General features: G+C 39.3%; 1 protein-coding gene across 1 annotated transcript in view; it reads right to left on the bottom strand.

Annotated features, from left to right (window-relative positions):
• Vps13D (vacuolar protein sorting 13D) overlaps nucleotides 1-16,734 on the bottom strand; it is an 866,734-nt gene that overhangs the window by 207,549 nt on the left and 642,451 nt on the right. Inside the window, 1 exon segment of the mRNA XM_068226303.1 lies at nucleotides 7,141-7,536. Within this exon segment, the coding sequence (XP_068082404.1) occupies nucleotides 7,141-7,536 (396 nt within the window).

The following is a 16,734-nucleotide window of genomic DNA, read 5'->3' on the forward strand; positions in this document are numbered from 1 at the left end:
GGTCACAATTAGTTCGGATTAACGAGACTCTACTGTATTATTATTATTATTATTTATGACCGTATTATTTGTGAGGTTATGTCATGAAACATGTGCTGTACATACATATTTTTATGAGTTTAGTAATGAAAGAACCTGTAATTAATAGTATATAATTTATTACTACCTGTATATATGGTGTGTAATCCATTACAGTATTGTGCAACACATTGTAATATTCAGAATAACACTAGGTAAGACAAGAACTATGGAGAACCTTCCTTCCAATTGTATCCTTCCAATTGTAAGTATATATTAACCACTCTAGAATTTACTAGAAGATATGCTGCGACATATCCTTCTAGAAGCCTGGCCAGGCGACATATATAAGGAAGCGATCTTGATGGTGGAGTGGAGTTATTGTTTAGCTGGAGTTGTTTTCGTGAATAGGTGTTACGTTTAGGCCGACATGCTAATGTAAGCAGTCAGCAGACAACTGTTTCAGGTTGCAATCTCCATGTGCTTCGTGATAGGCAACTGTTAAAGATGGTGGTTTGTTGATGTGTGTCTTTTGTTTATGATGGCAGTTGGTTCGGTTATGTGTGATTAATGTGTAAATAATTAATTGTAAATAAAAATCAGTGCATGCAAGTAGACAGCATTTTGTGCGCGTCTTTGTGATAACATCATTGGCGACCCTGGACAGGACGTAAGAATTTACGAGTGAATAAGAGTGTAGTGCGAAATAGAACAAAACAAAAGTAATACTAGAACAGATGTCCATTCAACAACTCAAAGATGGACTCACCAAGGGAAATCTTTCGATGAATGTCAAGAAGAAATCACTGCAGACGTGGTTATGGGAAGATCTCATTGAAAAAGGCGAAGATCCCGAAAAGATTTTCATCAAAGTCGACAAAAATTCAGAGTTGACAGAAGAAGAGGTAAATACAACAAAAATGTGTTCTAAGTTAACGAGCATGATGCAGGCACTCAATGACAAAATTTCAGACGACAGAAAAGATTGCAGACCAAATTTCGAAAGACAAAATTTCAGACGAAGATACAGTTTTAAACAGACAAATAGCACAAGAGTACACACAGGTTTACAAAGTAGAGCAGGGCCTAGAATAAAATATTTCAACCATAAATGACAAAATTTAACACCAAATTAGCGACGTCACCAAATTGATTAACGCAGCAGATAGCAGAAATCAGGTCAAAACTGGAACAGGTTGAACAGATCAATAGTAGGGTAAACCAGCTGGAAGGGGATATCTCGAAACTCAAGGAGGAAGTGGAAATCCAGGTTTCCGGTATAAAGCAACAGGATGAGGGGAGAATTTCCAATATCGAGGGAAATTCTGAAAATTTATAATGTCCAATAATGGACCATTATATTGGTATTATAAATTTACTCATTTGGGACAAATATTTTAAATTCCCTTTGGGAATCAACATCTGTATTAGCCGTATCTCTACTGTCGAAGGAAATTTTGGGAGCCGTATTTCTGCTGTTGAAGGAAGGTAGAAAACCGGTTTTTGACCATCAAGGGAGATGTCTAGAATATAAGGGAAAGCATCCTTAATGCAGTAGAAAATAGATTAACTCACAGGACATATCGCCATACCTCTACCCACCTCAAACATAACCGGCAATACAGGACACCTAGACCTGAAGGTGATTAGAGAGCGCCTTCTGGAATACCACGGGCGACTGGAAGAAAAATTAAGGAGGACTAATCTGCCAGAGGACATCTTTGTGCAACTCATCACATCGCGATTAAAGGGGCAAGCCGCTACTTGGTGGAATAACTTGAAGGGCTTAAATTTAAACTGGATGGACTTCAAGAAGGAATTCCTCACTAGGATTAATTCCAAAGGGGTAAAGAGCTCCGTGAAGAGGGAGCTACTGACTGAGGCACAACCCACTGGCATGAGAGCTAGCGCCATCGTCCTACAGAAGTACCAGCCCTTCAAGCGTCTGCACCCGGAAGGAAGCTAGAACAAGATCTTACCAGACATCACAGAGCTACTCTACGATATGATTCAACCCCTAGTGAAAGTATCACAACCAAGATCCTTTGATGATCCACGTAGAATCATCGCCCAGTTGGAGGAGGAAAACAAAAGCAAAGCTACAGAAGAGACCAGCGCAGTGAGGAAGTGCTACCGGTGTGGAAGAACAGGACACCTGAAGAACAAGTGCTCAGCCTTGACATCGGAAATCTAGTTTGGCCCATTCTGGATTGGGGGGGACGGGGAACAGGAATACACCTCAAGACACGACAGACAAGCAACCCTGGTCAAGTAGGAGAGGGTTGGGTCAGATTGTGAGTAGAACAGGCTAACCCCACCCAGCTATCATCTTAAGGATAGGCAACGAGAATTTTTCAGCCATACTCGATAGCCAAGCAAGCCATTCTACTCGACAGCCAAGCAAGCCATTCATTTGTCAACGGGACTGTTGCCAGATTTCTACCACTGATGAAGCCTCACCATCTCGGAAGGGTAGTGGGAGCAGCGGACGGGGTATCCTATTCCATCCAAGGACAGACTTACCTAACCGCTAAATGCATGGACCTGCCTATTATAACTGACATTGCAGTGACCCAGAACCTGACACCTGACATCATATTAGGTCATGACTTTTCGGTGGAATGTCCGGCTCCATGGCTAAATGGTTAGCATGCTGGCCTTTGGTCACAGGGGTCCCGGGTTTGATTACCGGCAGGATTAGAAATTTTAACCGTAATTGGTTAATTTTGCTGCCACGGGGGCCGACTGGTATGAGAGCTAGTGCCATCGTCCTAAAACAGTACCAGCTCTTCAAGCATCTGCACCCAGAGGGAAGTGAGAATGAGATCTTACCAGACATCACAGAGCTACTTCATGATAAGACTTGACCTCTAGTGAAAGTACATCTGAGGAAAGTGCTGGAACGACTGAAGATTCATAGACTGACTTGCCAAATGGAGAAGTGCCACTTTGCCCAGTCCTGCGTAGAATATCTTGGCTATGGCCTAACATCTGAAGGCTTATAAAGGCAACCGGAGAAGAATCGAGGTCGCCTGGCACAAGGCTATGAAGAGTTTACATCCACTTATTAGTATTAGTATTATTATTTACGATCATATTATTTGTGAGGTTATGTCATGAAACATGTGCTGTATATATATATATGAGTTTAGTTAATGTAAGTACCTGTAATTAATAGTATGTAATTTATTATTACCTGTATATATTGCGTGTAATCCACTACAGTATTGTGCAACACATTGTAATATCCAGAATAACCCTAGGTAGGACGAGAACCATGGAGAACCTTCCTTCCAATTGTAACTATGTATTAAGCACTCTAGAATTTACTAGAAGATATGCTGTTACATATCCTTCTGGAAGCCTTTACGTCGCACCGACACAGATATGTCTTACGGCGACGATGGGATAGGAAAGGCCTAGGAATTGGAAGGAAGCGGCCATGGCCTTAATTAAGGTACAGCCCCGGCATCTGCCTGATATGAAAATGGGAAACCACAGAAATTCTAGAAGCCTGACCAGGCAACATATATAAGGAAGCAGTCTTGATGGTAGAGTGGAGTTATTGTTTAGTTGGACTTGTTTTTGTGAGCACGTGTTGCGTTTAGGTCGACATGCTAATGTAAGCAGTCAGCAGTCAACAGTTTCAAGAATGCAATCTCCATGTGCTTTGTGATAGGCAGTTGTTAAAGATGGTGATTTGTTGATGTGTGTCTTTTCTTTGTGATGGCAGTTGGTTAGGTTATGTGTGATTAACGTGTAAATAATTAATTGTAAATAAAAATCAGTGTACGCAAGTTGACAGTATTTTGTGTGCGTCTTTGTGGCTACATCAAAGACATGGCACTTTTTGCTCTTAACAGGAATAAACAATCTTAGTAAGGGAGGAGAAAATAAGCAAATGAAAGGTGTTATGAATAAATCAGGTGAACTCACTGTAGCTCCTAAGGAAACATCGGACAGGTGGAGATAATATTTTCTCAATACAAAAGGAAATCTGGATGATAAATATTTACTTGCATACTACCAACAGATTTTAACTATGGTTCTGTTATGCGGAACATGTAGTCAACTTTTTATTGCATTGGTAATAAGGTTAATAAAAATGTAGTGAAATTTAGCACGATGGTGTACCTGTTCTGTGTGTTATGTTTGTTTAGTGCTATTTCTTTTGAAATTGTATTGCAAGAGTCCTATATTAGACTATTATTAGGAAGATACATATACAAAGAAACTTTGAAATTAATGGAATAAGTAACGAAATACAGAAATTGTTGCAGAAAATAAAAAGAATTAAAATGTTGCAAGGACGTAAAAGGTACGATTCAAATTATGAATCTTATCACCGGGCAAGTTAGCCATACTGTTAGGGGCACGCAGCTGTGAGCTTGCATCTGCGAGATAGTGGGATCGAATCACACTGTCGGCAGCCCTGAAGATTGTGGGATATAAATTTCATATTGATTGGTCCGTACTGAACTGAGATTACAAAAAAAATTAACTATATTCTATTGGTTCCACCTTCTCAATACAAAATGTGCTGTAACGCGAGTTACATTACAAGTTGTTTATACATGGTACTAGTTTTGATTCCAGATCTGGGTCATAATCAGCCAATGACACAAATTATACAAGGCAATAAAAAGTCCTAAAACAATGTAGAAGCACATAACATAAAACATGCTTGGATTAAACTGATCAATTAAAATGTTAAAAGTTATCTGTGAGGGATGGTCACAGTGATGTTAAAACTTGGCCGTGTGTATAATACATTAGAATGGGGCACTTGAAAGCCATTAAAATGTTTTTAGATATTTATTCTTGATGCTGGGAGCCTCCGTGGCTCAGATGGCAGCGCATCGGCCTCTCACCGCTGGATACCGTGGTTCAAATCCCGGTCACTCCATGTGAGATTTGTGCTGGACAAAGTGGAGGCGGGACAGGTTTTTCTCCGGGTACTCCGGTTTTCCCTGTCATCTTCCATTCCAGCAACACTCTCCATTATCATTTCATAGCATTTATCAGTCATTAATATATCGCTTTGGGAGTGGCGACCCCATTGTAACAATAGCCTATATCTGGTTCATTCATTACATCCCTGACCCAGTCAAAGACTGGAAAACAGGTTGTAGGTTTTCATTTTCATTCTTGATGCTGAAGAGAATTGAATTCAATCAACGTTATGATAAATAACATATGTGGAATGCAATTACGCACAGAATATGAATAAAGTTAAATTCTGTGATACTGTTGGAACTTGTGTTGAAGTGCTTCTTGTGGTGGTGAAGGTTGCATATGAAGGTCAGAATGATGCTAAGTCATAGGTGGTAAGAGTTCACAGTTCAATGCAGAACCAGCTGACCTGATAAATAAGGAGGGCCAAATTAGTTCACCGCAAGAAGCACTTCAACACCAGCTCCAACGGCATCACCGATTTGAACTTTATTCATATTCTGTACGTAATTGCATTCTACATATGTTATTGATCATAACGTTGATTGAATTCAATTCCCTTCAGCATCAAGAATAATTGTCTAAAAACACTTTAATGGCTTTCAAGTGCCCCATTCTAATGTATTATACACACGGACAAGTTTTAACATCACTGTGACCATCCCTCACAGACAATTTTTAAACTTTTTAACTGATCAGTTTTAATCCACGCATGTTTTATGTTATGTGCTTGTACATTGTTTTAGGACTTTTTATTGCCTTGTATAATTTGTGTCATTGGCTGATGATGACTTAGATCTGGAATCGAAACTAGTACCATGTATAAACAACTTGTAATGTGACTCGTATTACAGCACACTTTGTATTGAAAAGGTGGAACCAATAGAAAATAATTACTTTTTTAATGTAAGCCCTGAAGATGGTTTTCCATGGTTTGCCATTTTCACACCAGGCAAATGCTGGGGCTGTACCTTAATTAAGGCCACAGCCACTTCCTTTCAGCTCCTAGCCCTTTCCTATCCCATCGTCGCCGTAAGACCTACTTGTGTCGGTGCGATGTAAAGCCAGTAGCAAAAAAGATAAAATTAATCTTATCACATAATTCCTACATGATATAATTTTGCTTTTTCTCAGATACTTATTAAGAAGATGCACATTCCAGCAAAAGTTAAGTTTATTTTTACAATCAATGCCACCAATTTTGTTAAGATGTAAAATAAATTGTGAAACCTGGATATCACTTGTAGGCGGCATGCTGTAGAGGATCAGTAATTTTATTATTAATTATTCAATTTATTAATTTAATAAGTATTTCTTTTATTTTTTCCATGACAGTGTTAGAGTAGTAACCAGAAGTATTTCTCTCACTTTAGAGTAAATACTTAGTAGTAAGGTGTTATGAAGTCAAAAGACATATACCCTTCCTAACATCCCTATTCAAAGGACGGATCACCATGAAAAACATTATATACCCGAGCACTGTGGTGAGGTTTGGAATTGAACCCAGGATTTTGGCATGCACTCTAGTGATTAAAAATTGTATACCACCACCTCTAGTACCCTTCTAACTAACATTCAAATTGTAAAAAAATATTGAACTAATGGGACTTGAAATGGCAATTAATGGTGTGGCAGCATCAACAGATGACAATGTATAGGCCATAGCTACCGAGCAACCTGTAAATATGTCACTTGTGTGGCAACAACCTGCTAGCTCAGATAGCTGTTAAAATTCTGGGATAACTGGACAGAAAGTGTTATGTATTTTATAAACACACACATAAATTACATTATAATAAATTATTTTATGTATAGCATCATGCAGATGCAGGTTAATCGGAATGTGCGGCCATATTTACACTTACAGCCGAGTCCCAGACAGGAGAAAAGTACCAGATAAAAACTTCAATGGCGCTCTATCTTCGACATACCTGAAGTAGAGAATATTCCTCCAGATTGCATATAAATGAAAGACATACTACATATTTACAATCCTACATCCGGGTAAATTTGCAATATGCTGCATAAATTGAAACTGCACATTTATCTGGCTGTCATAGTACAGACCCTTAATAAGATTTCTTCACCCTGATTCCCAACCTTTGGTATAACTTTTAGCTTGAAGTTAGAAACTAAGGAACAAAATCTTAGGAATATTTGAGGACTAACCTGTGCAAAGCCCTCAGGATGAAGGCTGTTTCCAACACGAGCAACTAACGAGGGTCTTACTTCATGGTCTTCATACGAGAAAAGAAGAGGGGCAACCATTCGAGCAACTTCATGCTCATCGTCCTGCCCTGCAGCTTCTGTCTGCATACCATCCTGCCGGAACACCAATGGTAAACCTGTCTTGTTCACTATCCAATAAGGAGCAGACACCAGCACCTTCAAACCTGCTCCCTTATTGACAGCTATGGCAGCCCGAAGTAGAAGACGTCTGCCTTTAGAATCGTAAATTCGAATTCGAGTAACATAACTGGTTGTAGAAAATGGAATCAGAAGAGAACCTCCTCCAGAATAATTCTCCAGATGGAAGTTTATTTCCACTGACTTCTCCATGTCCACCTTAAACATAAAATATATATGACAAGTAACATTTTCAAACTGCACATTATAAACTGGAAAATAAATTGCACATTATAAAATGGAAAACAAATCCCTCTAAAAAACACTAACACCCAAAAAAACCTATATCCTCATCATCTAAAATTTCTTCACAAAACAATCAATATCTAAATGACAAGCATTAAAAATTGGGTGATCTGGCCAGACACTTGTAACAATTGGTTGCTTATTGAAACAACCCTAATGCAACTTTTCACTTCAATGGATGCACTTTCCTGCTGTCTGCATATTATGAATTTTGTCATATCAAATATACTACCGAGCCAAGTCTCTGATCACATTTGAACCTTCCGAGAAAAATAAGATTTCTATCTCCCTCAATACCCAACTAGAACAGTAATGCAATCACCACAGTGACTTAACACCATGTATGTGATAAACTGGACCACCCACCAGCTACCTGAGAATAACATTCAAGAAAGAGTCATAAAAATGTAGAACTTCACAAATTATTTTCATAATAAGACCATTTTCCTGTCCTAATGTTCAGAATAAAATGCCACTGACCAGGTCTGAGGATGGATTCCAGATTTTACATAAATCTGTCTCGACTAAGAGAATTTTCAATTTCAAGTGATTTAAGACATGGAACTTTTTGCTCTCAACAGTAATAAAGAATCTTATTACGGGAGAGAAGAAGCAAATGAAAAGTGTTTTGAATAAAATCAGGTGAACTCATTATTGATCCAAAGGAATCAGTGGAGAGGTAGTAGGAATACTTAGAACATTTTCTCCACACAAAATGAAATCTTCCCGTTAAAGCTGCTAACAATTGAGTTCATGGGGAGGAGAACAATGAAGGCAGTGAAATTACCCTTGAGGGAGTGAAATGGATCGTAAATAAACTACAGCCTCAAAAAATAACAAGGTAAAAAAATGAAACTAGACTTAAAATGGTGAAACAGAATGGTACGTATGTATGTATGTATGTATGTATGTATATGTATGTATGTATGTATGTATTGTACCAGGAAGGCCTAGGTCCTGGTCCATGTTAATTGAAAGAAATGTTATTTCCAGCATTAAAGATCCGACCGACGTACGAACATCCATGTAAAGAATGTTCCAGTATGTGCCAGACCCTACGAGTGCGCTAGGCGGAGTCAAGTGACGTCACCTGTCGCTTGAAGCTCACCTCCCCTAGAGATATTTCTCGAAAGAAATTTTCTTTTAACAGCTTTTTAACGCCTTAACCAATTTCAACAGGACAAACGCTGAATTATAACAAACATCATAAAAGTTGATCCCTGTAAATTTCAAATTAATTCATCAAACGGTTGTTGAGTTATAATAATTTAAAGTCTCAACGAAATTACGTAATCACGGTCACATGGCCGAGAGAGCCGTCACCCCTCCCTGCGCTGGTATCTATATATGTCAAGGCCAGACAGCCCGCAAAGTAGTACAAGGACAAGCAAACAGCTGTGTGAATGAGATAGCGAAGAGACCGGCCCGCGTACAGTATGTTCGCGCAGTCACGGTAGAAGTACTTTCCGTCGTATCTCCGGAACGCGAAATTCTATCACCGATAGAATTATTAAAGGACGTCGCACTGCAGTTAGTATACCGCGTCGTGATTACAATACAATCCTAAAGACATTTAAGACTGTAACGCGAGTGAACTTATTGGAGTACAAATATTAACTATTTCATTACGTGTGGACTTATGTAACTTCAAGTAACATTGAACTTCTACTGAACCTAATACTTAGAATTACCAGAACTCATATTCACGTCACATCAACATAAGACTCACAGTAGTAATTTGAGTGAAAAAGTGAGAACTTTTCTGTGTTAATATAACATTATAGTAACAGGATTAGCAGAAAATAATCCCTAGCAACTTCAGACTGTGTTCAAAGACTGTGCTTATCGACTTACTTTCTTTTTTTTATATGAACTGTGTGATTATGAACGTTTCAATAACGACTGTAAATAGCATTTCGTACAGAAAGGACTGTGATTCTTCATACGCCATAAATAGTGTTCAACAGTGTCAGTGATAAACTACTCACACTAAGTAAATTTTCGTGTGCGAAAATCACCCGAACAAGCTACAACTCAACGTGATCCGGTTCCAGCTGTCATCACCTCATTGGGAACGTCAACATTGCCAATCCTGATTCTACATGGAACATTCCAGACGTCCATCTTTCGACATTTGGTAGCAACAGTTCTTGTCATAAGTGAGTAACAAACTGACTAAACTTTTTCATTTATTTTGAACAGTGAAACTTCAGTGTCGCGTGTGAACAATTTTCATAATTTCTCAAAAGTGATAAATTTAATTTCTCGTAGAAAGACTGTAGGCTTTCAAGTGCGCTATATATCGAGATTGACGAACTTAGAACTGAAAACTTTGATAATTTCTCATATCCATTTACAATTATAAAAGTGTGCTTAGGTTTAAAAAGACTTTAGGTGGAAATTCCCACATATGAAAGACTTTGAAACCAATGATATTTATGCCATTTTTTTTGACATTTAATTTCTCTGCAAAGTTTGAGTTAATAATCATACCGCAGGGTGAAAAATTAATAAATTGTTTTAAAAAAAAATGATTTACCATCTATTATTCGCTCTGCGAGACTATCCTTCTCTGTATCGGCTCCAAAACCCAGTTCCACTCCCTGAGGTCCTACTCATGCCCTTTGCCCACAACTTTTCCTGGTACAGAGAGGATAGTATAATAATAGATGGCGCCCAACGTGGGGCACGATTTTGGAGCCGTACTATAATAATAGATGACGTCGCAACTTCAAGGACTCAATTTTGAAGCCGTACTATAATAATAAATGATGCACTTGCAATAATCGCAACATTCAGGGTTCGATTCAAGTCATTATATTTTGAGCACAGAATTTGACTGCAAAGAACTTGTTGTATTTGACTTATTCGAATATTCCGGAAACATGGATAACTTACTTGCAGCTATCGAAGCTCTCAGGCTTAGCATTAATGATCAGAATGCTAAGATTGATAGGTCTAATTCCCAATTGCAGGCTCAAATAAACACACAAATAACCGCACTACAGTCACAAATAGTTGACTCTAATTCTCAACTTCAAGCGCAGTTAACTGAGTCAAATAGTAAGGTTGAAGACTTAACTTCTAAAATTGACAGGACCTTGGACACTAAGTTTGCTGAAGCGGATAAAGTCATTAACAAAAGACTCACTGAATCTAGTGCCCTTATCGAGCAACGATTCCGAGAAGCTGGAACTCGCCTCGAAAAGAAACTTACTGATTCTAGTGCACAAGTCGAAGCTACATTGAAAAACATGCGGGATCAGTTTGTTGAAAATTTAGAGTCTATTAAGGAAGAAATAAAGACAGAGGTCGTCAAGTCTTTAGACAAAGATCTTAGAAATGTTCTTCCTTCCGTTCAAGCATTTTCCACTGAACTTAAAGATTTACGGACTGAATTTCAAGAATCCCATGGTAACATCTCACAAACTCAAGCAAAGTTAGCTCAGGTGCAGGAAACCTTGCGAGATGCATTAAAGAGCGACGTGGGTAAATTACGAAGCGAGATAGGATTAATTAAGAGCACGCAAGGAGAACTCGACAAGCGTATTACAGGACAGCTAGATAGCACGCATACCCAGATAGCTGCTTTCTGTAAAGACGTACAAGTCATTAAAACTGACTTGAGAAATGAAATAAAAAGTTTAGACACCTCAATTAATTCTAAAATTAAAAATTTGTCCGAAGAAATGAATCAAATTAAACTTAAAGAACATACAACTGACGTCACAATTCCTGGTTCGTCGAGGGAAATACACAATACAACTACCCTTATTAAAGTACCAGATGACAAACCAGTCAAATTTTCAGGACGTGATGAGTACACTGCTCGAGAATTTTTGTTAAATGTCGACGATTACTTGGAAGAGAATAGGGTAGAGGACGATAGGAAACTTAGAGTAGTATCCAAACTTCTAGAAGGACGAGCCTTATCATGGTTCATAGCTTTTAAGAGCAACTTTAAAAACTATGATGACTTTAAACAGGCACTTCTTAAACGCTTTTGGGATTCAGAAAGACAGCACCTTGTCAAGATGCAACTCTACTCTAGCAAATACAATACTTCAGTCAATACTTCCCGATATTCAGATTACTGTCTAATGCAATTAAAGAAACTCCAGTTTTTAGATCCACCCTTGCCAGATATTGAACTTATTCAGATCCTGACACTTCAATATCCGCCTCATGTTCAAGAGATACTAGTCGCTGCCAACATTAAAACATTGGAGCATTTTGACGCTACTTTGCGTAGGTTAGATACGGCTAATATCCAATCTAGTCCGAAAACTAACAGGAGTCGAGAAATAAATACGAATTCTGCGGAAATAACACCTCCGGAGAGAGAGGAACCCAGGACACGTGAAGAAGGCAGATTAAGCCCTACTAACCCAACCAGATTCCGGAATTTTAGACGTCAGAGGAATCAGGATAGACACCCTTACCAACCTAGGAATTCATGGAGACAGCGCGAAAGCACTCCTGAAGGAAATCGTGAGGCCAGACGGCGAGAACTCGAAAGTAGATGGAAGGACACACGGGAATACATCAGGGAGAGAAACCGTAATCCTGATGAACCTGGAGCGACATCCCTGGAATATCAACGTCAATTCGGACCAAGAGAACAAAGATCACCTGATCCTGACCCAACAGGCGCTATAAAAAAAAACGCCGATCTCGCAATAGGGAGATTGACTACCGAACACGATGTGGTCGAAACGTCAAATTATTGTACTGCTGTTATCAATTACTGGCATATTGACGATTCCGAATTACTATTCGAAGACGCACAAACACTAAGGCCAATTATTACACGTTCATTACCTGTCATAACAGTACGCACAGGCAACCTACAGGTGATTACGCTCATCGATTCTGGAGCGCAAGCTTCTTTAATTTCTGATAAGCTTGTAGACTCGCTGAAAGATCAGAACAATGTTTTGTTATTACCTGCAGCTCAGATTAAAGTAAGAGGGATAGTTCCTGATAAGATTGTTAAATGCAAATCCCAGGCATTTTTAGAGTTTGAAATTAACAGTCAGATGTTCGAACACATATTTTTGGTAGTATCACGTCTTAACTTCAACTTAATACTTGGATCAGATTTTATGATCAAATACAAAGGAACCATTGACTATGATGCCAACCTCGTAAGATTACAGAATAATTCCGTAGAACTACAGCTGGTAGGACGAGGTGACCTGGAAGTTCAAGAGAAGGGAGCCCGTTTTGAAGAAGCCGGTGGTGACATTATTAAGCCCGCTGTAAGCGAGGTTGCGCCAGCCGTAGCAGAAAGTAGAAAGGGTGACCAAAGTGAGGACGACGCAGAGTCCCTATTCAATGAGAACTCCATTATAGGTCCGGATTATATAATGTCAATAGCCAGTGTGGTTGAAGACCCGGAAATTAAATTAAAATTGGAGGAGGCTAAAAATGACGTTCTACAGAAATTTGCATGTGTATTCGATGACAAGCCTGGAGAGATAGCTGACTACGAATATCATCTTGATGTAAATGACTTGTCTCCTTATCAGAAGAAACCATATCCCGTACCCGAGAAATATCGAGAAGAAGTTCGTAACTTAATTCATAAAATGACAGATGATGGGATAATTTCGCCTTGCGTAACTAAGTACTTGAATCCATTGGCCATAGTACGCAAGCCTAACGGCAGTATTAGAATTTGCCTCGACGCAAGGGTCCTAAATGACCGACTGACCTTAGAATATGACCGTCCTCCATTACTTAGGGATATCATCAGAAGATTCCACGGCATGAATTTCTTTAGTTGCCTTGACGGAACTTCTTCATACTATCACATAAAATTGGATGCTGAAAGTAGGCTATTCACAGGCTTCTTATTTGAAAATAGGACCTATGTTTTTAACAAAATGCCCTTTGGAATTAAGAACTCGGGAGCTGTTTTGATCAGAGCCTTGGAAAAACACTTATCAGATGATGTAAAGGACATAACTACGATTTATGTTGATGACATTTTGATTGCCTCGAAAACTTTCGAAGAGCACGTGAGAGATGTCAATCTGGTCCTGCAGGAATTGGAGAAGAAGAATTTCAAGATAAATGCCCAGAAAAGTCAACTTTTCCAAACATCAGTATTATTCTTGGGACATGTAATTAGTGGTGATGGAATTCAACCCAACCCTGCCAAGATTAAGAGTATCATTGACTTTCCTAGACCTCAGCGCATTAGAAACGTGAGACAATTCCTAGGACTTTGTCAGTTCTTTTCTCAACACTGTCCAGACTACACTGAGACGGTAGCTCCTCTTCAACAACTACTACTTAAGAATAATAGATGGAAGTGGACTGAAGAATGTGAACGAGCTTTCCTTGCCACCAAGGACATGTTGAAAAACTCTGTTAAACTAGTTTATCCGGATTTTTCTCTTCCATTCTTCATAGAGTGTGATGCCAGCTCTGTAGGAATAGGCGCAGTACTGTATCAAGCGAGACCTGAAGATCCCGATTACAGACTTTTCATCTCGTTTTTAAGTAGAAAACTACGACCTCACGAAAAGTCTTATACCATAACTGAACTCGAAGCTTTGGCTGTTGTTTTTTTCTCTCCAGTATTGGAAGAAAATTATCTACGGCTATCCCATTACGATTTACACAGACCATAAAGCTCTGACATTCATACTATCATCCGACATGACAAATGAGAGAGTTTCCCGATGGGCCATTTTTATTCAACAGTTTGACCTCACTGTAATACATAGGCCTGGTCGGAAGAACGCATTAGCAGATGCCCTCAGCCGCAACCCTGCTGAAGTTATTGAAGTTCACGAGGTTAACATCATGACTGATGATGACGAAGAATGTCTTCGCAAACTTCGTTACCTTACCCAGATGCAACGAAGAGACGCCAATTGTAGGGAATTAATTCGATTTTTATCAGGTTCGATTCCTGCCGATGATGATGAATTCCCACGTCTCCAACGACTTTCTTCAAATTTCTGTTTAAGGGATGGAATTCTTATGAAACACATTGACTTAGCCAAGACGCAATGCAGGATTTATGCACCTGTTAAAATCAGGAAGGCTATCATATGGCATTGTCACTCAATTTCAGGTCATGCTGGTACGGATAAAGTTCTCAACCTTATTAAGGAAAGGTTTACATGGGAATATCTTAGGCGAGACATTAGGAGAATTTTACGGTCCTGTGATTTATGCCAGCGGATCAAGCCGAATAATTATCTCCTCAAGGAATTTCCCAAACCGCTGATCCCGGAAAAGCCCGGAGAAATAATGGCAATCGATCTGTACGGCCCTTTGCCAAAGGCGACCAGGGGGAACAGACATGTCATCATAGTTGTGGATGTCTTTTCCAAATATACTATGTTATTGCCTATCCAGAAAGCTAACGCCGGTAACATCTTAAGGAGGCTGAAAAGAAACATCATCCCTGAGATGGGAAAGCCTGAATACCTACTAACGGATCACGGAACGCAATTCACTTCCGTAGAATTCCAACAGGCTTTGGAAGAGCTCAACATTCGACATATCATGAATTCTATTAGGCATCCGGAAGCTAACCCTGCTGAAAGAATAATGAGAGAACTCGCTAAATTCTGTCGAATTTATTGTAGGGAACATCACTGGAAGTGGATCGAGGTCTTGCCAGTCATGCAAAAAATTATGAACTCTATTGTGCATGAATCTACTAATGACATTCCTCTCAGCCTACATCACGGGTCAAAACCAGAGCGACCTTGGGACAGAATATTACCAGCCCTACCAAATGCTAATGTGTCGCAGCAAGTCAAGATCAACGACGCGCTGATCAGGTTAAGACATGCAGCCGCCATCAGAGAACGACGCCAGCGTAATAGGAAGTTCAGAAGACCATTGAATCCTGGAGACCTTATTTTAATACGGAGACCAGCTACCTCCAACCCTGAGAGAAGGATTTACGCTAAGTTCTGTCCACTATTCGTAGGTCGTTACCGTATCCGCACTGTATTGAGAAACGGGGCTTATGAAATTGTAAAATTGGACGGCACTTTCGAGGGTATTTATAACTCAGCCAATTTAAAACAATATGTACCACAGGAAGAGTAAAGCCTGGAAAAGAAAATCCTGCGTATTTTCTTTTCGTCCAACCAAGGGGAAGATGTACCAGGAAGGCCTAGGTCCTGGTCCATGTTAATTGAAAGAAATGTTATTTCCAGCATTAAAGATCCGACCGACGTACGAACATCCATGTAAAGAATGTTCCAGTATGTGCCAGACCCTACGAGTGCGCTAGGCGGAGTCAAGTGACGTCACCTGTCGCTTGAAGCTCACCTCCCCTAGAGATATTTCTCGAAAGAAATTTTCTTTTAACAGCTTTTTAACGCCTTAACCAATTTCAACGGGACAAACGCTGAATTATAGCAAACATCATAAAAGTTAATCCCTGTAAATTTCAAATTAATTCATCAAACGGTTGTTGAGTTATAATAATTTAAAGTCTCAACGAAATTACGTAATCACGGTCACATGGCCGAGAGAGCCGTCACCCCTCCCTGCGCTGGTATCTATATATGTCAAGGCCAGACAGCCCGCAAAGTAGTACAAGGACAAGCAAACAGCTGTGTGAATGAGATAGCGAAGAGACCGGCCCGCGTACAGTATGTTCGCGCAGTCACGGTAGAAGTACTTTCCGTCGTATCTCCGGAACGCGAAATTCTATCACCGATAGAATTATTAAAGGACGTCGCACTGCAGTTAGTATACTGCGTCGCGATTACAATACAATCCTAAAGACATTTAAGACTGTAACGCGAGTGAACTTATTGGAGTACAAATATTAACTATTTCATTACGTGTGGACTTATGTAACTTCAAGTAACATTGAACTTCTACTGAACCTAATACTTAGAATTACCAGAACTCATATTCACGTCACATCAACATAAGACTCACAGTAGTAATTTGAGTGAAAAAGTGAGAACTTTTCTGTGTTAATATAACATTATAGTAACAGGATTAGCAGAAAATAATCCCTAGCAACTTCAGACTGTGTTCAAAGACTGTGCTTATCGACTTACTTTCTTTTTTTTATATGAACTGTGTGATTATGAACGTTTCAATAACGACTGTAAATAG

This window comes from Anabrus simplex, chromosome 2, assembly GCF_040414725.1.
Source record: "Anabrus simplex isolate iqAnaSimp1 chromosome 2, ASM4041472v1, whole genome shotgun sequence".
NCBI lineage: Eukaryota > Metazoa > Arthropoda > Insecta > Orthoptera > Tettigoniidae > Anabrus > Anabrus simplex.